The sequence below is a fragment of the Microtus ochrogaster genome, linkage group LG5, assembly GCF_000317375.1.
Source record: "Microtus ochrogaster isolate Prairie Vole_2 linkage group LG5, MicOch1.0, whole genome shotgun sequence".
In the NCBI taxonomy this organism is placed as follows: domain Eukaryota; kingdom Metazoa; phylum Chordata; class Mammalia; order Rodentia; family Cricetidae; genus Microtus; species Microtus ochrogaster.
In genome coordinates, this window is record NC_022031.1 from 51,211,943 (window position 1) to 51,235,380 (window position 23,438).

The 23,438-nt window shown below is 44.9% G+C and overlaps 1 protein-coding gene across 1 annotated transcript in view; it reads right to left on the bottom strand.

The window, feature by feature from the left end:
- Svep1 (sushi, von Willebrand factor type A, EGF and pentraxin domain containing 1) overlaps window positions 1–23,438 on the bottom strand; it is a 157,199-nt gene that overhangs the window by 113,366 nt on the left and 20,395 nt on the right. Inside the window, exons 2-3 of the mRNA XM_005362216.3 lie at window positions 17,663–17,918; window positions 14,279–14,455 (exon numbers count right to left, since the gene is read on the bottom strand). Coding sequence (XP_005362273.1) covers window positions 14,279–14,455; window positions 17,663–17,918 — 433 coding nt within the window. The remainder of the gene's footprint in view (window positions 1–14,278; window positions 14,456–17,662; window positions 17,919–23,438) is intronic.

The window sequence follows — 23,438 nt, forward strand, 5'->3', positions numbered from 1 at the left end:
ATAACTTTGGAAGAAATTTGGAAGCAATCTCACTAACTAAATAACATGAAAGAGATAAGTGTGTGATTAGCCACTTCCTATTGTTGAACTCAGCCTTCCAGATGGTTCCCTTTGATTCTGAGCCAGGGCTGTTCAGGGTCAGTAGATTTGTTCACCTCCAATTCTCTATAAGAGGAATGGAAAATTCCCAGGAAACTGAGAACCCAGCAGAGTTCCCATATGCCGTGCTCTAGCGTCTAAACGTGCAACGCATTTTATTTATTTACTCATTCATTCATTCACTAAAAATTTAATGACCATTCCAAGTTCACGTGCCATGAAACATGGGCTATAAAATAATAATAATAATAATAAATATAATTATACCCTGAAGCAATTCACAAAATGTAAAAGAAGGCATACCCTAAATAGCAATGCTATGTAGTAAGAAAACAGGGAGAAAAATGAAGGGCACCCCGGCATCTCCATCTGTGTCAGACTGATAAGCTTTGGGAGGGAGAGCTGAGAGCCGATACTGGGTCAGAGAAGGATTTTCTGTGAGTACTGGAGAACTGGTGAGTGTTGAACACAGAAGCCATGGAAGATTCCAGGCAAAGGAACTGAAGAGACACAAGCAGGGCCCTCACAACTACAAGCAGCTTGAGGAAGCTGAGGTGTGAGTTTCTACAAAGAGACTCAAGCAAGAATTCAACCTTTCCATCGTCACCCGCCTCTGGTAGTTCTTCTTAAACTCTTTACAAAGAGAAATAGCAGTGTTTGTAAATCTCATGTTAGTGCACAGGTTTAATTTGTTAATATTGGCAGCAGCTGGCCAGATAGCCCCACTTCGTTCCCAGTCCTTGCGAAGGCAAACGCAGGTTATCTTCCTCCAGTTTTAATTACTCATATTAACCATCAGTTCACACACACATATTCCATTTCTCACAACAAATCTCTCTCCCTTGCCCTGTTCTCTCTCTCTCTCTCTCTCTCTCTCTCTCTCTCTCTCTCTCTCTCTCTCTCTCTCTCTCTCTCTGTGTGTGTGTGTGTGTGTGTGTGTGTGTATGTGTGTGTGTGCGCGCGCGTGCGCTCTCAATGAAACTATTGCACCTTGTCAATTTGCTATTTGATGAATCCTGGCACCGTGAAAAGACACAGACGTGTTCTTCTGTGTTTTTGATGGTGCCTCACAACAGTGTAACCTAGTTTCTTTCCCTCTTGCTGGGCTAAATGCCCTGACAAAAGTAAATTAAGGTAGGAAGGGTCCATTGTGGCTCACCAGTCTAAATGTCAGTCCACCATAATGGGGAAGCTTCAGCCACAGGAACTTGAGGTTACTGATCACACTGCAGCCACAGTCAAGCAACAGATGAATGTCACTCAGCTCCCTTTCCCCACCATGGTGTTCAGGATCCCAATGAGGGAACGACACTACCCACTAGGCATGTCCGAAGGCCTGGCCCCTGCACAATTCTAGATTCTGTAAAGTTGACAATTAACGCTGCCAATCACAGTGTGCTTAATGGATATACAAGAGGAGTTCAAGCCAACATCTAGAGAAAAATTCCAAATTACATCTATTATAGATCTCTCAGAAGAATGGACCTGGAGCCATTCTTCTATGTCAGGCCTGGGATGAGGGGATCTTACATTCCACAAAGCCCCCGTGACTATTTTCACTTTCAAAAATGGATGGTCTGTAGGACCCCATTTTCCTCCTCTCTGACTTGAATTATAAAACTGTGTTTTCAAACAAGAGCAGAGACAATGGAGGCAACCTGTGTCCCGGACCCCTTTGCTCCGGGGGAAGGACGAACATGTGTCCGTTACATTTACAAATTTCTAGCCCTTGTCTGAAGACTTTCTACAAATTGTAAGATGGCCTCAGGCATCAGGGGAGAACATCCCAGTTTCCACTTGAGCCCCATCTAAGACCTTTCACTTTGTCTTCTGTTTTTCAAAAGATATGCAGACTTGCTGGGGGGGGGGGCATTAATAACAGGCCGGGAAATGGAGCTAGTTTCAATCAGTAATTTTCACAGGCACAGCCCAGAAATCCCAAATTATTAGTTATTGAATTCTGTAGCACGACGTGGCAGAGCTGCAGCCCAAATCCCTTTGACTCAGACCGAACCTTGTTCAGGTAGGACTGCCCTTGCTTGCACGACCAAGTCAGCAACAACTGAAAATTAAGTGAGCGCCTAGTAGCTCCCACTAACCTGCCAGAGCAGCACACCGGCCAATCCGGACTATTCTCATGGCGTGCATGACATGCCAGTAAATGGCATGGTCTAGCTTGCTTTGATTTGATGATACGACGCTGACCAACATCAACTTGGGTGGATGAGAGGGTTTATTTCAGTTTATAGGTAACAGGCCATGACGTTCAGAAGACAGAGCTCAAGGCTCAATCTTAAGTGGAGAACTAAAGAAAAACCACGAGGGAGGGAGGAATGCAGCTTATCTGCTGGTTTCTAAGCTCACATTTAGCTACCTTTCTTTGTTCAGGCCAGGCCCACCTGCCTAGAAATGGTACTGCCCACAGTGGGCTGGGCCCTCCTATATCAATTAAGAAAAGACCCCCATAGACGTGCCTACAGGTCAGTTAGATGGAAGCAACTCCTGACCCATGGTTCCCTCTCCCCAGATACAGCAAGTTGAAAAATAAAGCTACCTATGAAAGCGCTCGCAAGAAACCCGCCCTAAGCATCAAGACACTTCTCTCAAATGGAGACTTATTGTGGTCCATTCCTTCATACTACAGACAGCACTCTTTGCTGCTTGGCTTGCTGCTCTATCTAAAAACATTCCATAAATCACCTTTACAAAACTGGGCTAAAGGGTGAACCCACTCACGGTTCCCCAGTCCCTTCCTTCCCTGTTACTATAGTGGATGACAACATGCAAACCCTCTAAAAATCATTAACCAAGGCCCCTGGAAAGTGTCCCCTCCCCATCAGGAACTACGTGGCACAGCAGAACTCCAGGACTTACCCGGCAAGTGTGTCACAAACAGGCAGCCTGGTGGTACTTTTAGTAAAACCCATTGGTGCCTTCTCAGAAATTGAGAACGCAGTGCCAATAATGACACAGTATTAGCTGCTTTTGCAAGTCAAATGATTTCCATTTTTCTAATTCCAGTGAAGTTGAAAAGGGACCCAGAGGAATTACCAGCTGATAAGCCATTAATAGCAGCTTTTTAAAAAATGACAGATAACTGATGTCACCTTTGGCATGTAAGTTGGAAGGAACTCCACAAATTCAGACCCAGCAACATAACACAGCTTGTGACAGGCCTGGCAGGAATGAAGGTATTTCACAGAGACACTTGTATCTCAACCAAATTATCAGACTATTAAAACAATAGGCACCGGAGAAATGGGAATTCACCCAGGAATCTCACCTGGGAGAAAGAGAAGATGCCAGCCAGAGGGGAAACTTGTTTTCTCCTGAAAGAGATTTTACATAATTTTAACAACTTGCTAGATTGCCGTGTGGGATAAGACTGAAGCCCAGGTAATGATGAGTCTACGGTGGGCTGGGCCACATGCTGGCTGTGACTGCTTGGATGTGCACAGCCTTAGCCCTCTGTTGAAACCTTGATCTCACTTGCTTCAGGGCCTAAGGGCAGACTCGCTGGGTTTGTTGGGTCTCTTTGACCCTTTTCCCTTCTCTGCTTTCCACCTCCAGTTCTGCTCTTTTAGCTGGCTTATTGAGAACTGTGGCTGATTCTGGCTCAGGGCACTGATTGGGACTCCTGAAGTCAGTAACAAACTCTTTTAAGTCCCAATTATATATTTATATGAAGGACATTTTCAAGGCTAAAGTCCATTAAGATTTTCGTTCAGAGAAATAAAGTTCATGTTATATTTTTAAAAATGAAACATTGAGTAGTAAAAAAAAAAAACAAAATCCACGCGAACATTCATCATCAACCTCAGGAAGGGATGAATTTCTGCCAATATCCTTATAATCAAAATGTATATATGGAAAATCATGTGCAAACAATAGTGACAATTCAACCAAGCAGCAATTATTGTTAGAGAACATTTAAAATTTAATTTTAATGTGTATTTACCATGTTGGAAAATATATCCCCGGGGTCACACAAAGAGACACACAAACAAAGAGAAAGCAACTGGACAAGGTGGTTTACTTTTCCAAAAAGATGCACAGCAGCCCAAACCAGGCTAGGCAGCACTTGGATGAGGAGTGGAACACTTTAGTTTGTATCCTACTGCAGGGCAGTGACTGTGTCTCATCCCACTGCTGAATCTGGGGTCCCAACTTCAGAATCTAACAATTGGGAAGGGCAGAGTCTGGTTGTACCAGTGTCCTGGAGTTGGTCAAACAGACAGGTATGTGCACAGGGTTTCAAAGATGGTTCATGGAACATTGACCATCTTTAATAGAAAAAAAAAGTCGGTCTTTACAACAATTTTGGTGGTGGGGAAGAACATCGCTGTACTAGTGGGAGGATTTGAGACATAAGCATTAGAAGCATGTGGTAGAACTGCAAGAGAACTAAGTAAGAAACAAGCCAAGATTTCTGCGCTTAAAAATGTGCTTGCTCGCAGATGAATGTGCTGAGTAATTGAAGCAGCTCCTTGGAGGCTGTTTTTGCCGGGAAGCACCAAGTCCCCTGGGTAACTAAGAAGCGTGTGGAAGCCAGCCATTGGTGCCCCCACTCTGGGTCTGTCATCTCCTTTGGTGTGGCTGAAAGATAAGACATTGTCTTAAAGCCTCCCTCTGGAGCCCCTGGCTTCCTTTCAGGATTGACAGGCTCCAGGGCAGTTCCTAGGAGACTCAGACTGTGGCCTAGAGCTGAAATAATCATCTTAGGAGAACCTTCTTGTTCCCCCAAGCAATGAGGACCTCCCCCATCTTACAGGGCTGGAGTGGAGACGGTGAGCCAGGGGATCAAACCAGGGCCGTGATTGTTAATTAGGCACACTTTGTGTTTTGTCTCAATTCTTCCTCTACCTCAACCTAAAGCTCACATCAGTACTCTGAATATGGATTGAGGTCCCAGGGTGTCCCGTAATCCATTCCTCTTCCCACTATAGACAAGCAAACAACTCTTTGCTTTTGACCATTATGCCAAGGCCTGGGATCCTTCTCTAAAACACCTGGTGAGAGACTCGAACTTCCTCTAGCGCTTAAATTGCTGTAGCTGTATGTATTTGAGAGTGATGCAATATCTGTCTTAAAACGCCAAGACACTGGAATCAAGCAGGGATCCACAGGTTTTCGATATTTTGACCCATGATCCACACTGCCTGGCAATATGGTTTAGCAGATTTTAAGTGCTTTGTTCTCTTGTCATTGTGGATGGAAAGAGCTGCTGGCAGTGGGGCAGGGGAAAGGAAGTAATGTTTTGCAACAAAAAGTAGAATTCTTGGTGGCAATTCTTCCTCTTGAAATCTTTAGTCTGCTGGGTATATTCTTATGCTTATGTCTACAGAGTAACGTACATTGTCATTAGCGTCTTATGATACATCCCATCAGTAGAGGTTTGAATGAGAAAGTCCTCCTCGACTCCTGCATTATACCTGGCTGTCAGTTGGTGGCGCTGTTTGCAGAGGTTATGGATTTTTTTTTTTTTTTCTGGAAGGTACAGCCTGCTAGAAGTTTTTCGCTGGAGTACCGACTTTGAGGTTTTATAGCTTTGCCTTGTCCCCCCGCCCCCCACACCACCACACTTCCTGTGTACTGGGCTAAAGGCTAAAGATAGGATCTCCTGCTTCTGCCACGGATTGCCTTGTCTCTTCAAGCCCACACTGCGGACTCTCTCTGGAACCACAAACCAAAGGAAATTAATTTTTCCGTAAGATATTTTTGGTCATGGTATTCTATCACAGCAACAGGAAGGGAACTAGTACACACTAATACATGCTCATGGTCTAACTGTATGCATCATTACTACCGGCTTAGTGATTGACTGGAAAATGCCCTCAGGGCTGATCACTCTCCTCACTGAGTGGAAACCAGAGGAAACCAGCCTGCTCTAGGCAGCAGGTACAAACTTCTCCACTGAGCTGACAGGAAGCCATGTCTCTACACTAGCAATGTTCCCTCATAAAGCACGAAGAGGAATTCACGGCGCACATTCCTTACACCTTATAAATCTATCACTAGGTACCGCTGGGGAGGTGGGAGGAGGGAACAGCGAAGTTCTCCTCAGAGGACAAGATTTCCCAATGTTTTTGTTTCCATGCAAGAATTTCTAGAATTCTTTGTCCTCTCTTTCTAAAGGAATGACATAATATTTATATAGGCATGTGTGCATGCACGTGTGTGTGTGTGTGTGTGTGTGTGTGTGTGTGGGTGGGTGCGTGCACACTCTGGTGTGTGTGTGTGTGTGTCTGTGTGCAGAGCAGGGGTGGGAAGTTACATGCATTTAGGTACATGTATAATGCGATATTCCTATATAAATATTTACACATTTCTATTTCTGTATGGTATCCTCCTTTGTGGAAATGTAATATAGTTAGAACTCTGCTCAGGTCATGTAGGGGCCTCATCCTTGGCCCGTATGGAGGTACAATTTTGCTTGGTTCATTTCACACTCACTGAAATAGTCAGTCTCTGGAAGAAGTAGTGTCCTCAAGATGCCTATTGGCCCTGTACTCCACGTCTCTTGCTCCTCTCCTGGGGAACCCAGGACAGCTGCAACCACTCAGATTTACAAGAGTTCCCTGGCTGCTTCAAACTGATTTGATGATCTAGCCATCTTAAAATGGGCTATTCTAGCAAATCAGTTGTACACTGAATTTAATTTGTTGTTGGCAAGGGTCAAGCAAATATAAATGTTTTCCTTCCAAATATATCAACCACACTGTAACAAAACGTGTGGTGCCACATGCTTTTGGCTGAAGGACTCAGCAAGGCAGACAAGAGAAAAAAATACAGTTGTCTGAGGTTTCAGTTGGGAGTTCGGTCCAGAAGAGTCTGATTTCAAAGTTAAGTTTTTACCCATTTCCTTTTTCCAGGACATTTTCTTCTCTTTTTAAAGCCGGATATTGAACTCCGTGAGGCTTCAATATTCGATGTTGTGATGAGTCTTATTTTTTATTCGATGGGATTTATAATCACCATGGAAACAAACCTCCAGGGATGTCTGTGATGGCGTTCCTGGGCTGGGTAAATTGAGGTAGAGAGACCCACCCTGCATGCAGAGTGCAGCATTTTATGGAATGAGGACCTGGGCTGAATACACAGAGTGAGCGAGCACAGGGTGCGTCACTGTCTGTATACTGACAGCAGATGCCCTGTGCAGCTGCCTTTAGTTCCTGCTGCTGTAGAACTGATGGACCGAATCTACTCACACCAGAGGAGGAAATAACCCATCCCTCCTTTAAGTTACTTTTTTTATTTTTGCCATATTGTTTGTTTTGTTCCAGCAGTGTGAAAAGTGACTAGTGCCCTAGGTAGGCACACTATGTCATTTTCTTTTGAACCTTTATTTCAGGGTCTGAAGAAAAGCAGGTGGAAATACAGGACACATCAGGAAGCCACTGCCCATCAGTGTGATGAAGCAGAAACAAAGACAATAGTTATCCTTGCTGGGAAAAGGAGCCAGGAGCCAAATTCTGAGGCTAAGAAATGAGATATCATAGAATTCAGAGGAGAGTGTGAGCATTTTGACATTTGGCCAAAAGTAAAAGAGACCTCAAATCATGCAAATCCTTTATATGAAGCTGTGGAGGTTCAGCTTATTCTGGAAAGGGACCGTAGTTTAATACGCTAAGCAAGGGTGTGTGGTGTGCTTGCTTGGATCTTCTATATCTCATTCTGTTCTTTTTCGTTCTGGTACTTGGTTGAACCATATGAAACTGCTATTTTGTGAGTTGAAAAGATCAAATAATGATAATATTATTGGGAATGAATTAACTTAAAATTAATGTAATATATTTATAGTATTTATATTGCATCAATCTTGCTATATAGCCTAGACTGGCTTTAAACCCATGATCCTCCTTCCCTAGCCTGCAAGTGCTAAGATCATAAGCATGTGACATTATGTACACCTTGACACTATGTTTGTAATTTGAGTATATTTTTAAATGTCTATCATTATGACTAGACAGGAGATGTTGGAGCCAGATAACTTGCTTACACCTCAGCTCTAATAGCTATATTTCTGTGGCCATGCAATTTGACCTCTTAGCTTTTCAATTCTTCATTTCTAAAATGGAACATACTTGAGAGTTAAATGAGTTGATATACACCAGTGTTTGGAAAGGTGTCTCTCATCTAGCTCTTATTACTGAATATTGTTATCTGTCATTATGTTGTCACTTTCATCATCACCATTGCCATCAACATATGACAGTCCAAGAACAAGACATTAGACCAGGAATAGAGTTAGAAATGGAAGAAATAGGTTTCTTTATTTTCTCAGCTAATTTCACAGTTTATGCCTACACAATTTGTCTATGTTCATATCTACACATGCTTCCACATAGATGTCTATATATCAATATGAACCCATATACATAGACATACACCTCTCTCTCTCTCTCTGTGTGTGTGTGTGTGTGTGTGTGTGTGTATGTGTGTGCACGAGAAGGTTAATATTATCAACCTGACAGGATCTAGAATCACTCTAGAGACACATCTCTGGGCGTGTCTGTGAGGGAGTTTCTACATAAGGTTAGTTCAAGTGGGAGGAGCCACCCTAAATATGGGCTGCAGCCTTCCATAGACTGAAGTCCTATGGGAAAAGCAAGCTGAAGTCCTGGCATTCATCTCCTGAATGAAAGTGTAACGTGTTCACACTCCTGGAGATGCTACTTCCTCACCATGATGGACTGTACTTTTAAACGGTAAGCGGAATCAAACCCTTCCTCACTTCAGGTGGTTGGCCAGGTGTTTTGTCACAGCAGTGAGGAAGTAACTAATATAGTGTGCGTGCGTGTGTGCATGTGTGCGTGCCTCCATGTGTGCTGTGTGTGCACAAGCATGCATGTGCACATGAGCACACATAGCCATAATTAAGTTCATTTTGCACGATTAACTTGTCCAAAGTCTCATCCTTTGGTAGAGGGGAAGTGACTTCACGAGCTCCTGAGGAATGCTGGCTTTTTTTCTAACCAGACTTTGCAGAAATGGAGCTTCCTTTGGACCTGACAGTAATTAGCAGAGATTTAACTTCAGCCAGATATTTCTAAATTTTTAAATGTTTTGGGCATAGTTCCACGTCTCTGGTCTCAGAAAAGCAAGATGTACAAGAGGTTATTTTCAAAGACTGGGGAAATATGCAGCCAGACAGCTTAGAAGTGATAGAGAACTTGGAGAAAAGCATCCTGGCTTGATTTCTGTGTCCCACTGACGGCAAGGCGAGTCAACCTGATCAAATTCTCATCTTGCCAAGGCCTCAATTTCCTCTTGCAAAATGAGAGGTTTAAAATAGATCATCTCTAAGATTGCTTCTGACTCTGAAAAAGGAGTGACTGGCTTCCAAAAGACAACGTTTCTGTGAGGACACACGCTGGGCTTCCTAACAGTGAGAATGGATATCGGCGTCTTCTCCCTTGAACAGAGAGAGCCTCGTTCTTCTTAGTAGAGTGCGTTAGCCTTCCCTAGAGCCTTACTCCATCTCGTGTGTTAGTATTCAGGCATCTGTACCGGCCTGCTCTTTGCGTCCAGACAGAATATGTGCACCCTCAGCTTCAGCCACTAAGAGCACCTCCTGTGCATATTCACTACGTTCCCATTTAAAAGGTGGTCCTTGCCCACCTCCCATCTCTCTCTATATACGTACATATATGTCTGTTTCTCTCCCTCCACGTTTCTCTTCTGTCACTCTTGTCCCCAGGGACCAGTCTCTGCCTCCCTCTCTGCATTTTTCTCTGTTTCTTCTTTTTCCTTTTCCAATACATTTCCAATGTGAGCCCTGTTGCATGGTGTGACTCCTTCCTGCTGCTTCTTTTTTAAATTATAATATTGGCTCCCAGAGAAAGGCTCTCCTGCTCCCTCCTCTTGCCCACAGGCAGTCTGAGGCATGCTGGGACCCTGGAACCCAGTCCACACATGAGAGCCTTGCTTCTCACTGGGTCCCTTCATTCCTTCATTCAACAGTGGCGTGATGGGTGAGTCCCTCCCGCTTCCCCACCTGGGCTCTTTCCCGTGAATGAGGACTTGTCTCTCAAGTGTGGTTTCTCACTTCTTAGCCTCATGAAGCCCTGGCTCCAGGTAATCACGCCTCTCAGAGCCCTTAGCCCTTGCCCTTTGCATGATGGCTTACTGGTAGCCTGTGCCTTTCTCGTGCTTTGAACCCCTGGGTCTTTAGAGCTTTGCCCTTTGGCCCCATTCCTTGAATGACAAATCACCAAGTGGCTTGTGCTTTTCTCTCTCGATCCTCACTTGATACAAGCCATTGGATCTTGTTCTACCTCACTCATGGGGAATAAGCCTGCGAAAAATCTGCTTCCTGGCCTTTATATCCTGATATCTTATGGGAACTTGGCAACATTCTGCCAGCGACCCCGATAGACGGAAGGAGGTATATCTCCCTTTCACCCCTTTATTCTTCTGCCTTTCCCCTCCCCAAATAAACCTCTTGCATTCATTCTGTTGCATAAGGCATGTTTGCTCAGTGGCAGAGCCCACCGAAAGGTAATCACTGCACACTGGGGCCCTACCCACCTGCAACAAATCTGCTTCCTCGTTCACTGGCAGTTTTGCCTTCCAGTCAGTATGGGCAATTGGGTCTCCGACAGGGCTACCCACCTCTGACTATTCTCCTGGATGTGAGGCTGCATTTCTCGAGCACACTCCTCCCTTCCCCTTCTGACTTTTCCCAAAGTCCTGCTACCATTGGCCACTGCTCTGTGTTTGACAAATCCCCGGAGCAGCCCGTGTCCTCTTAAAATCGGCTCACTCATGGGAACTGTGTGATGGTTTATACTTCCTCCTTTCCGCTGAGATGTTTTTTTGGAGCCCCACTGACCATTCCTAATCAGCTATTGCTGCAGGACTACCAGCTGTTGGCCACAGAGTTGGCGGTGCAAGACTACCAAACATGCCTGGGTGGTGAGAACCAGCAGCACCCCGGAAGTGCTAACTCTATGACTGCCCTCAGTAAACAACCACCTGTATTTCCTGGTACATTGTGTAGAAGGAGGGTGTTCGGGCGATGCTGTAATGACGGGAAAGGATCCGGTGCTTTAAACCTTAGGGAGTCCACTTGGATCCAGCTCGAACAGGGTTTTGCGGGGTCCAAGTGGCACCTGTTGGTTCCACAGAGCCAGGACCGTGAAGTGAAACAGCCAGATACTCAAGGACATGGCCAGCATCCCAGCTTTCTCAGTTACCCTAAAGATGAATGATGCCCCATCATGTCAGCAGGAAGTAGTCTCAAGAACATGGTGTCCTCATCCCCTCCTCACCTGCTACCCCTTTCTAACTCCTCACCTTTTATAATAAATAAAAAAGGAGGAATATTAGTATTCAGGCATCTGTGCTGGCCTGACCTTGGGGTCCATACAGTCTACATCCTCAGCTGCAGCCACTAAGAGCACCGCCAGTGCATATTAGGTACGTTCCTTTTTAACCCCGCCCCCCCTCCTTCCTGTTAGTCTTGTCCCCGGGGACCAGTCTTTAACCCCATCTCTGCCCCTTTCTCTGCTTCTTCCTTTTCCTCTTCCTATGTGAGCCCTGTCACATGGTGTGACTGCTCCCTGCCCTTTTTTTTTTTTTAATAAACTATTACACCACGGGCATTTATATTTGGTGGCATCAATTACAGTTTGTAACTGCAAATTGACCCGTGTAGTTAGGGTGCAGATCCAAAGGCAGGGAGCATGGATTTGGGTTCCTTGGCTGCTCCATGACATTTGTTAACCTAATGGATTCTAAAAGGCACTCGGAGCTCTTGAGTTTTCAGTACTGGTTACTACACACCTAATACTTCTCCCTGCCCTTTGGAGAGACAAGTCTGGCATGGAGTCTTTCATGCTGTAGGAAGAATGCTCCAACTATACAAGGTCACAGTGTGTATCTTCAAGTTCCCATGCCACTTCCTCCAGCTCTTAAAGACAGCAGCTGAAGATGACGGTGTGCATAGTCACACCAGTGTAACCCCATCTGACTTCGGGCTTGCCTGTCAGAAAGCATCAAACGGAGGCTTGCTAATTCAGGGCACTGTGTGGAGAACTAAGCCTTCTGTGCGTCGTCTTGGCTGGAGGGAACACCAGAAGGCCTCCGATCCCCTTTGTTGACGCTCCGATGGTATCCAACCTCCTACACGTTGTGGACGGTTGTTCCTTTCAATATTTAGTCTCCAGTGAGGACAGAGGGTTGTGAACTGCCACCTCTTTGTTCTTGCAACTTATCCTGTGGGATGCAAAATTCTAGTCCCCTTGAAGCAACAGGGAGACTGTGGCCGCGGGTGACTGATGCAGCCAGGCAGTCACACAGTGAAGACAGCAGTCTGTTGGCAGGGAACAGTGTAGTCTAGGACCACACGGAAGGCAGACATGCTGACCACACAGCATCAAGCAAAGAAAATAAGATTTTCTGCCTCTGTTTGGTAGGTTAGGATGGGAGAAATGAAGGAAGCGGTGTTGCAGAAGGTGCCAAGTTGGGCTGTTGATGAGAGTGTGGGAAGATTTGAGAAAAGGGAAAAAAATCAAGAGGCGGCTCTGAGCCAGGTAGCAGGCCATTGGGTTGATCTCTTTCCTTTCTGTTTAAACGGGGAAGCCTGCTGGGTGGGGTGGGAATGGGGCCAAGAGAGTAGCAGATCTGCTGGGCGAACATGGATGGTCAGACCTGGCAAGGATGTGTTGGCCATCTGGCCTAAGAGCCTGGGAGGCCGGAGACACAAAGAGGAGTAAGATGAAGAACAACAAGAATAAAAGAGAGTGAGACAATGACAAAGAGGCAGTGTCCTACAAGGAGGGAAGGAGAAAGAGCAAAAGAAGAATAGCAGGTACAGAGGGGGCTCCATGTGTCTGTGATGCAGCTCAGGCCTCCCCGCCAATCACCGGAGCAAAATAATATTACACACATTAAAAACAAATAAACAAACAAACAGGGGTGACCCTGTAGCGCAGAGGAAAGCAGAGATCTGCTCCTATGTGGTCCTGGTGGGAAACAAGTTCCATGGGGACACAGTTTTCCAAATACCACGTCCCAGAAATCTGGAAGCTACTGTTTTAGATTAAAATCAATATAAGCAAGGACACAACCCTATACAGAAAAACTATAGACTATTTCTAAATATTAATCACACCTAAAATATATTGCAGCACATAAAAAAAACTGAGGGCATCTCATTATTGAGTGTTAAGGTCTTTTAAGAACAAGTGGAGAAGTAAAATTACAAATGTCATTGGAGTGAGTTCTATGTTTCAGGGATGGCATGTTCAGAACCCTTTCATGGAGTCTTGTGACAAGCTAAAACAGCAGGTGTCTGCCGCTGGTTTTGTGATAATCTGACAAGTATTTGTAGGCCAGGGACCTGTTATGGAATAATAATCTTTTTGTACACTGTGAAGATGTATCTTTGCCAAGGCGCCTTCTGATTGGTTCAGTGAAACAGCTGATTGACCCATAGCTAGACAGGAGGTATGGGTGGGGCATAAAGACACAAAGATTCTGGGAAGAAGGGTGGGGTCTCATAGTCATGATCAGAGGCAGACAGAAGCAAGATAAACCTGTCATGTTGAAAGAATGCACCGTCACGTGGCAGAGGATAGATAAGAAATATGGGTTAATTTAAAATGCAAGAGTTAGCTAGTAACAAGCCTGAACTGCTGGCCAAGCATTTATAATTAATAATAAGTCTCTGCATGGTTATTAGGGAACTGGCTAATGGGGAAGAAAAACTCCACCCACAGGGACCAGAATCCCACTGGCTTCAATCTAATAGACTGAGGCATATTTTAGCTTCAGACACCTAATAGACAGAGTAGACTACAGATAAAAGACCCCAATTATCCCTCCACATTCTGAGGCCATGCAAGCTCTCATTCTTCATCCTCCAAGCCTGTCATTACCCACTTCCCCAACAAGTCCAGGATAGCCTGATGGGGTATGAGAAACCTCATATAACACAGACTCCCATGTCTCAAACGATTTTAGATCAGTCCACAGTCAACGAACGCCAAAACATCTCAGAGAATCCACTCAAGATCCTAATCACCTCATAGCTGATGACAGAATATCTGAGACCAAAGGAGTTAACCAGTAGACTCAAGAGCAACCAGAACTACTTCCAAAACCGTGGAGTTGCAGGCTCATTTGTTACACAGCAACCGGTGACTGATATAGACGGACCCAAATGGAGACTTACCTGTGCATTCATACTGCAGACCTTTTCCGTAATAGCCCTTCTCACAGACGCATTCGAATTGACCTGTGTGTGTCCCACATTTGCAACTGGCCATTCGGTCACAGCAGTCTTTTCCAGCTTCACAGAGATACGAGCAGTGGGCCATCTCCTCTTGGATAAAACTCCCAGAAGGCAGATCTGCCAGGAACATAAGATATCAGGCAATCAAAACAAATCAGCAACTTGTTGTTACATTGTCTAGTCATTACAGACCAAGAGCAAGCTGGAGAAAATAGCTTTTCTAACCTGTCTGGTTGGCCCCGGTTCCCTACCACCCACATACGAATGTGTGCTGTTTGCAGGAACACACTCTGGGGGTTAGCGCTGGCCAGTTCAGTTACTTCATTCTGGGATCTCATCCTAAGTGCTCGAGGCCACGCAAGGTCAGGCAGAAGTAAAGCCCTGCAGAGTGGAATCTTCAGCAGCAGCAGGTAATCTACGCACTCGGTCCTTCAGCTCATTCCCCTGGCTTCCCACAGCCGCGTTCCCTGACCTCTGCATGAGGTCAGGCGGCAGTAGCCAGACTTTTCCAAATCCTTGTTAAAGTTAGAAATAAAACCCCAATCCTGACCACTGGGTAAGGATGCTGTGGGCTCCTGACTCTAGAATAAATACCATCACATCTGGAGTCATTTGACCCCAGCACGTCACCACATAAGTTAAATAACACAACCATAATCCTGTCTGCCTCTTAGTTTTAAGCATAGGAACATGTGTTATGGAGAAAGAGACAATTCTGAGTATCTGCGCCAAGAGATGAAAGAAAGCATGGCAGGAATCCCCGTGCAGAGCCGTTCAGAAACAGACTCAAGGCAGGGTTAAGGCCGCAGATGACTGAGCCAGGATGGATGGCTTCGAATGGAGCAAGCGGTCGGTACGCATCTCCCGCTGAAGAAGTTAAGAAATCTTAGCCTGAATTCCAGCGCTGGGGTCAGGCTGCTCAGTCCAGATACAGGGATGGGCGCCTAGGAAGAATGCAAGTGGGTGACTGTTGGCAAAGCAGACAGTCTGCAGATGAAGATCTGGGGAGGAGATGAGAGAGGGCCTCAAATATGAACCGTCTGACCTTATGTTAAGTCTGTACTGTAACTAGGGATGAAAAAAAGGGGAAGGCTCATTCTCGAGAAAAGGAGCTCAGCAAAATCAGGCACCACATTAAAACCCAAGCCCGGAGACCACGCAATGGGTGAAAGGTTTTGCACAGTGGTCCCCGGAGTTAGTTCTGAGAAACTAGACCAGAGGTCTGTTGGCCACAGAAGACCTTAAGGAGCAAGGAAAGCCTGGCTACCAAATGTGGTGCAGTAGCGTTCGGGCCAAGGGGAGGAGTAAGAGGGAAGATGATGTAACCTGGGCCGCTGCAGGTGTTCAGAGCGTGGACATCAGGCTCATCCCTGAGGCCGTTACATCTTTTCAGTAAAAAGCAGAGATTCTTCTGGAGAGTCAACCAAAGTGTGACACACTCTGGGAGTGAGTTTAGTGGAGGAGTGTGCGTGACAGTAAAACAACCTTTTCCTTGACATTCCTGTCTGCCCTTATTTCTTTACTAACTCTCTTTATGCCGGTCTCATAAGACAGAGGGACAACTGGGCTAGAGAGTCATTTGATATATCATGTATAGATCACGGCATCCATAACTTCATACTCTCATCTAGCAACACCCACTGTCCCCAACTCTAATCTCCCTGCTCCCCCAGCTAGCATGCCACTTCCGCTAAGAAAGAAGAAGCAAAGGAAGGCACCAGTTACTTCCAGTCACGTGCTAGATACTGCTGCCTTGGTAAAACGCAGAGATTTCATTCTCTTGAGAAAACCATAGTACATATTATTACATAATCCCTATTTTGAGAGACGAGAATATTAAAGCCCAGACTTGATTGCCTGAAGCAATTAAAAACAAATGGCCCACTTTAATAAGCAATTGATAGCAAAAAAAGTAGTTATTGAGCCTTTACACATACTATCAGGAAGTCTCATTTTTATTGCATTTATATAGTGTATGTGTGTGTGGTCATACATTGGTCCCCTCTTTTCACCATGTAGGTTCTGGGGATCAAACTCAGGTTGTCCGCCTCAGCAGCAAGCACCGTTTACCCAATGTTCCTTGCAGGCCTCATCTGCTATTCTCCAGCTGCATTTTGTGCCTTAGCCTACTTGACCCCCATAGCAAGCCTGTGAAGTACTACTCTATTGACCAGAAACCTAACAAATAATTTACTCCCAAATCATCCATTTAATAGATGATTAAAATGGGATCCAAATGCAAGAATTCTGAATTTTTTATGACCTAGCTCTTAAAAATTAAACTTCAGTTATAGGCCTAGCATTTAAATCTAAGCTCTATTTTCCTCCCCACGCTCACCCCCTCCCCACTTCCAAGCCCTCTTCTAAGTCCCCCTTTTTTTTTCTAGGACTCTTACCCCCAATAAGCTTAGCTAGGCCCCCCACCCCTACCCAGAGAGTCTAATCCTTTTTACTAGACCCATAGCAATAGCCTGATAGTCCGCTGGAAACCCTTCTCTTGGAACTGCACCAGGGCTAACCTGCTTTTCGGTTTGTTTGCTTTTTGAGCCTCACAGGGTGCTTTGGACCTATTGCTATGATTCCTACTTCATGCCAGATTTTTCACTCGGGTACCTGCCAGAATCATGCCCAATTTGGCGCAGGGCTAAGTCTCCTGTCAGCCCCTCACAGTTCACATTCTTTTTTCCTGGCTCACGTTATAGCCGGCGAGTTCATCTAACTGAGAGCTGTGTGTGAGAGCTGTGTGGCTAACCCTCCTTCTACGTGGTGCGTCACACGAATGCATTTACCAATTTTTCTCCCCCTTTAAGACTGACGCTCTTATGACAAAAGCCATTTATCTCCAAGCTGTCAGGGGAAGAAGTATGTGTTAAGTGTTTAGCGTCCTATCTTCCTATTTCTGGAAACGTTCTGATGGGATTCAGTGCTCATGCCTCAGAATGTTTACTTCATCTGTCCAGATAGCTGTAAAGGGCATCTCAGTCAAGGCTTCCCACTCCGTGTGTGGCCACCAAACACACCTCGATTCAGCCCATGGATCTAGGTGGGGACGTATGGATATTCTAGGCAAGATGCATCACAGCTGTTAAGAAACAAAGCAAAACAAGATTGCTGCCAGGTCAGCATGCCATCTCCGGGCAATTCAGAGTATTTCGTGACACCCAAAGCGCTCCCGAGCCTCACGTTCTGCCAAGAGCAATGTAAGAGCTTGAAATCACTTTCCTTCAGGCAACAAGAGAGAGAAAGAAAACAAACAAACAAACAAAAAAAAAAAAAACAAAGACAACATTTCAAGGTGCCTGTAATGCCACTAGTTTCCATTACCTTCATGCAATGCCCTGCGAGCTAGAGCCTCAAATTCTTCAAAACTGTGGAGCAGGTAGCAGTGTTCGTCCTTCGGGGCGGAAGCCATGTCATTCAGTTCCCGGATATTTCCCTGCCAAATCCCAAACGTGAAGATCTCCACTCCAAAGTCCCGCAGGGATGCTGCAACGGGTCTGGGATCTCCGCCGTTGGAATAGCCATCGGTGATGAGAAATATGACTTTGGTGGCGTTCTCTCTAGAGTGACGAAGGATTTGCTGTAAGGACACAGGGAAGATCCGAGTGTGAGTGGCGCCGGCCCCTCTGCTTGCTTTCCCAGCTGAGGCAGGGCCTGAGAAACACCAGTCAGTGAGAGAAAACCAGGAACACAGACCGGGATCGGCTATGGCTTCACAGACGCTAAATGAGTCTCAAAACCGTGTAAAAAGTGTCGTCGTCATCATCATCGTTATAACCACGTCTCCATGATCCTCAGTACTACTGAGCTGTCCAATGAAGAACAAGGATTTACAGAATAATATTGACTCAATAACTACCGCTTCCTGTGGCGCTAATCGTCTCTCAGGTCTCCTCCAGACCTGGAAACATGAACCAACCCGAGTTCTAAGCATCCGCACTGCATCTTTCTCTCCATCTAAATCACCCCCAGCCTCACTAGAGAAATTTATCAGAAAGTGTCTTTTTCAGGGCCTATGATGGCTGACCTCCTGCCTATATTTGTTTTTCCACAACTCCTTCAGAAATGCAGAATTCATCCAATGCTTCATCTTTCTGGACCACCCAGGATTTGCATAAAATCAGCAGGTTTTGGCAGCATCTTATCTTCATGAGAAAACACGGCTCTGCTAACCCTGACATTTGAGCTTTATTGTTTTAGGACAGGTCATTCTGTTTTATGATGTGTGGAACTCCTTGGCCATGGACAAGCTTTTAACAAGCTTTTAACACTCCATTGCCGGAGAGGCTTTATCAAACCTCAAAGGTACCAGAGCTCCAGGTGTGGATCTAGCCTTGTCAGCCAACTATTGAGACTTTTCCTTAGAATTGCGTGGGAAAGACAAGGAAGAGGCAGGATACATTTTCTTGCAAGATCTGAGAAGACAGCCTGGTTATCAGGCAATAATGGGAGAACCACTACCTGTTTTCTAGAAAGCAGACCAGAATAGCAACAATTATACCCTAGATTTTCTCAAAATTAAAATAAGATATGCTCTGAAAAATTTGATTTCAGTTACTTTAGGGAATAGAATCATTAGTGAGTCTAGATTTTTTTTTTCAGATTATAAGACCGATCTCCCAGGAAAGGAAAGTCTATCACTTGATACTCAAAGGATGTTGCTTATAATTGAATTATTCTTACCTAAACTTTTTTTATTGTAAGCTGCCACCCAAATTTAAAGAAAATCAAACTGCAAATGACTCCAGAAACCATTAAAAGGGCCAGCAGTTTGAGAAGAAGTGTTTAAGCCTGTCCCCACACATCCTAAGGATCAAGCCCAGCGATGTAAACGAGGTCAGATGGGAGCCCCGAAAGACAAGCACATAAGGCTGGGTGTGTGACAAAACAAGACACACAGTGTTAACAGACTTTCCTCAAATACACACCAGGGCCTCAATCAACAGCCTTTGTGGTCTTGGTTCTGAGAGTTTAAAAAACTGTCCCCTTGGTGAAGGACAAGTGGTCTGGGACGAAGGCATGCCAAGGGTGAGGTTGTCTAATCCCCAGACAAGAGCCTCTGGGGAGAAGGGGGAGGGGAAAGGCTAGAGAAAGGAGATGTTCTTCTCTTGTGTGAGACTCTGAGTCGGTACCAATCTCTCTCCACACCCATCGAGTCACAGAAAGATGACAGATGGACATCCCTTGAGGCACCGAGAGTCACATATCCTCTTCCCTTTGAATAGTCAGGAGGGTGATGTGACCATGCATGAGACCATTGTACAACTCAGAAAAGAGAAGTGCGGAGATCTGAGGAGGGACCATTTCCCGGGCAGTTTTGCAGAAAGAGGGACGATGAAGAAATCTAATCATGACTCAGTTGTCAAAAGTGAAGTACTGGAAACTTCTAGTTTTGATCTAGATGTTTGATCATAGATGGCCTTGCTGCTTCATCGGGTGGAAATGTGGATCAAAGGAAAAGTTCTGGGCTGGGGGTAGAGTGCGTGGCTAGTAGGGTTCACACCTGGGCTCCACCCCCAATACAACACTGAAGAAATGTCCACAGAATGTGATTCCACTCAGCATCAGTAAGATAGAGTTTTAAAAACCATCACCAGCTTGTAAGAAAATGTTTCTTTCCAACACACAGTTTCTCATCCCAATGGGACCTCGTGGTCCCTTGGGTGGTGAGTAGAGAGTCTCACTGGGACCTCTGCATCTCCACACATTTACAGGACGACAGATGAAGGACAGGGAGGAGAGGAGAAGGCGACTTTGCCGCACAGCTCAAGGGTGTGGGTGTTCAGAGCGGCAGCCGGGCATTTCGAAGGTAAGGGCGGTTTTGATTGGAAGTGAGATCCGCTGAGGGCAGGCTATTTAAAGTCCTAGGCAGCTGAGCCAGACAGCAATCTCAGTCTACAGCTACCAGTAAAGAGCAGCTCCGCCTTCGCTCAGGAGAAGGCCTCAGCGATTGCTGCCTCCTCCTTCCCCCAAACCTGCTCAGTGTTCTCCTGTGCATTGCAATAGAATTCTCATTTATAAAATTCTTAAATACACTTAGAATTTTGCCTTGCTTTAGTGAACAGCGGAGACTACCTCCATTTTTATTCAGCTAGAGAATTATTTCCCCCACGCTATTCCCTAATCGAGCCTCTCCTTTCTGTTTTATTCTGGTCTGTCTGTCCTTGGTTATTGCAACAGAACTTGAGGTGCGATTGGTTTATAGTCTTTTTTTATAACTGGAAAGGAAATTTTAACTATCTTTTAAAAAGTATTTGTGGTTAGACTTAAAGGTTTCTTTTGTCAGCTGAGCTCGAGAATCAGCTCATAAAATTCTTCTCTAAATTCTGTTTCATCCAGCAATTTCACTTCTAGGAATCTACCCAAAGACACACACACACACACACACACACACACACACACACACACACACACGCATGCATACAATCAAGGACCAAGCCAGTAGAAATGAGCTGGCTGCAGTCTCTAAATACCATTGCCCACTAGAAGGTGCCAGAAATTTGTGAAGAAAGTGTTTGATTTCCGTCCGAGGGCAGGAAATGTACAACACAGGCTGGGGCTTCTCATGACAGAAGACAAAGAAGCCTAAGAACTAGCACAGACAAGGCTGAGAAAGCAGGGGCAGCTGCGGAGCCCCCCCTGCACAGCAGCGAGGGCAGCTTGGGTGCGGACGAAGATGAGAAATTGGATGCACTTAAGTACCTCAAGTTTATACTCACGGGGGTGTGTGTTTACATTTGTAGTATGCATACATTAAAGGGGAAAGTTGTACAAGCACAAACAATAATTGGAATGGACTGAAACATCCATATGAACACATACTCAGTACTGTTTCTGGGGGGGAAAGCCCAATTATCTGTTTGGAATGATATGAGGCAATTTGTAAAATCCAAATTTTCCTCCATGTTTGGAGGGCAAGCCTTCATTCCAGCTCTCCAGGAGGCAGATGGCTGTGTCTGCCTCGTCTTTGCTATCCGCCATGAACAAAGATAGAGATAGAGATAGATGCTCTCTTTTTAGTTTCACCTGGAAGCCACAATTGCATCTCCACAGACACTCCATAGTGCTCGTGGTCATTTTGAATGGCCAGTTGATGAGGGCATGGCTGCTAGCTGTTAGCGAGACATTGAAAACAAGAGCACAATGACGAAGAGGGAAAGAGAGAAGAGGACGTTTTCTTTTTCACTGTGGTCCTTTTGATCATGCTATCAAGAGTAGTGTATGTGTGAAGTATGTGCTCATAAACATTTGTTCAGTGAACCGAGTGGGTAAACTCTCAGATGCTGGAGTGAGTTGGTCCTGAATAAGTAGGAGGATTGTGAGTGTGTAAACATGTGTAATATTTGTACAAAATTTACTCTAGGAGGAGTTGGAGAGAGGTAATAGGGGGTGGATATGATCAAGAAACATTGTATAAATATCTGAATATTTCAAAGAATAACAAATATTTAAAATGATACTTAAAATTTAATTTTCTTTTTGTGCCTCTCAGAATGAACAAATCCTTATCTGGAATGTTAGCCTCAGTTGACCCCAATGCCTTTCCCTCAGGTCTGAGTGGACATTGGCACATCCTTCTCACAGTTACTGCTCATCAGACACACAGACCCAAAGCTGGGTGGGAGGCAGAGCGATGGTTCAGTGGTTAAGAGCATTGGTTGCTGTTGCAGAGGATCCAGGCTTAGTTCTCATCCCGCACATCGTTGCTTAAAACCATCCATAACTCCAGTTCCAGGGAATCTGATACCCTCTTCTGACCTCCATGGACACCGGGAACACATGCAAATCAAACACGTGTATACACTAAGAAAAATAAATAAATCTAAAACAAACAAAACACCCACAAAACCTTAAGCTGGGATTCTGCTATTTTCTCTTGCAGAGGCGTTGGTGGGTATTTCCAGGAGCCATCAGCTCTGTTGGCAAGTCAATACATGGAACTGAAGACAGCAAGAATAATGGCAGGACCAGCGGTCCAGGCAAAGAGTTACACAAGATCTAGGTCTGGAATGTGCTTGAAAGATGGACGAGGGAGGATGCATTACTGAAAATGATTTACAGTTCTCCCCATCTTCTTGTCCCATTATTCTTGAATTAAAACACGATTCAATAAAACATTTTTCATACCAAGACTTCAGAGCCAAACGAGTCTGTGGTAATGGCCATGGAATGTAGTAGAAGCTTGGCATTTTTCTTTTGTGTTTCTGAAATAGTTTGCATCATTTGCTACATATCTGGGGGAAATGCTGAATGAGACAAAGAATTTGCTGCCAAAGAAAAACTGGACATGGATTCTGTATGGCAAAAGGTTATCACCATCTGCATTGTATCAAGCCTCTGATTTGCTAGTATAAACAGCTGGCAAGGAAACAGGCTTCCCGCGTCCAGCAATAGTCATCAGAATGATAAAAATGCAGGATTGTGCAATTCAGGTTTAACAGGGAGATCCATCACCCTCATACAAGCTCCCACTGGCGCCCCTACCCAAAGCTTTTTTTTCCCCCTCCAAAGAGCGGCTGCAAAAATGCTATGGAAACAAAAGGAGGTGACAGGAAAAGCAGACAACACTTTCTCCTGAACCCTGATTGTTAAACTACAGGATACAACACCAGCCTGCAACTAGCCATTACAGCCAGCCTGTCCTAAGGATGCCAACTAGAGAAGGCCATTAGTCACTTCTAATGGTTTCATATGGTGGACAAAGCCACCCTGTGACTGTGTCCAAGGATCTCTTTGCCTTGGAACAGATTAGTAAATCAAATCAGAGTTTCCACATGATTTCCACATGGTGCTTTTTCTTGCTGGGAACCATTAAGCACAAATTGAGTACTGGAAAGTGACATTAGGACTCCCTCACCTTCACACGCCAACTTTCTTTGAGTTCTAGCTGCTATTTTCATTTTACACTGCCTAATGTTCTTTGGGAATTTTTCTTTATGAATATTCTGGAGATTATAGGAAATGAAATTTCCCTGTTGATTCAACATCTTCTGGATGTCATCCATTCTTCTTCTTCTTCTTCTTCTTCTTCTTCTTCTTCTTCTTCTTCTTCTTCTTCTTCTTCTTCTTCTTCTTCTTCTTCTTCCTCCTCCTCCTCCTC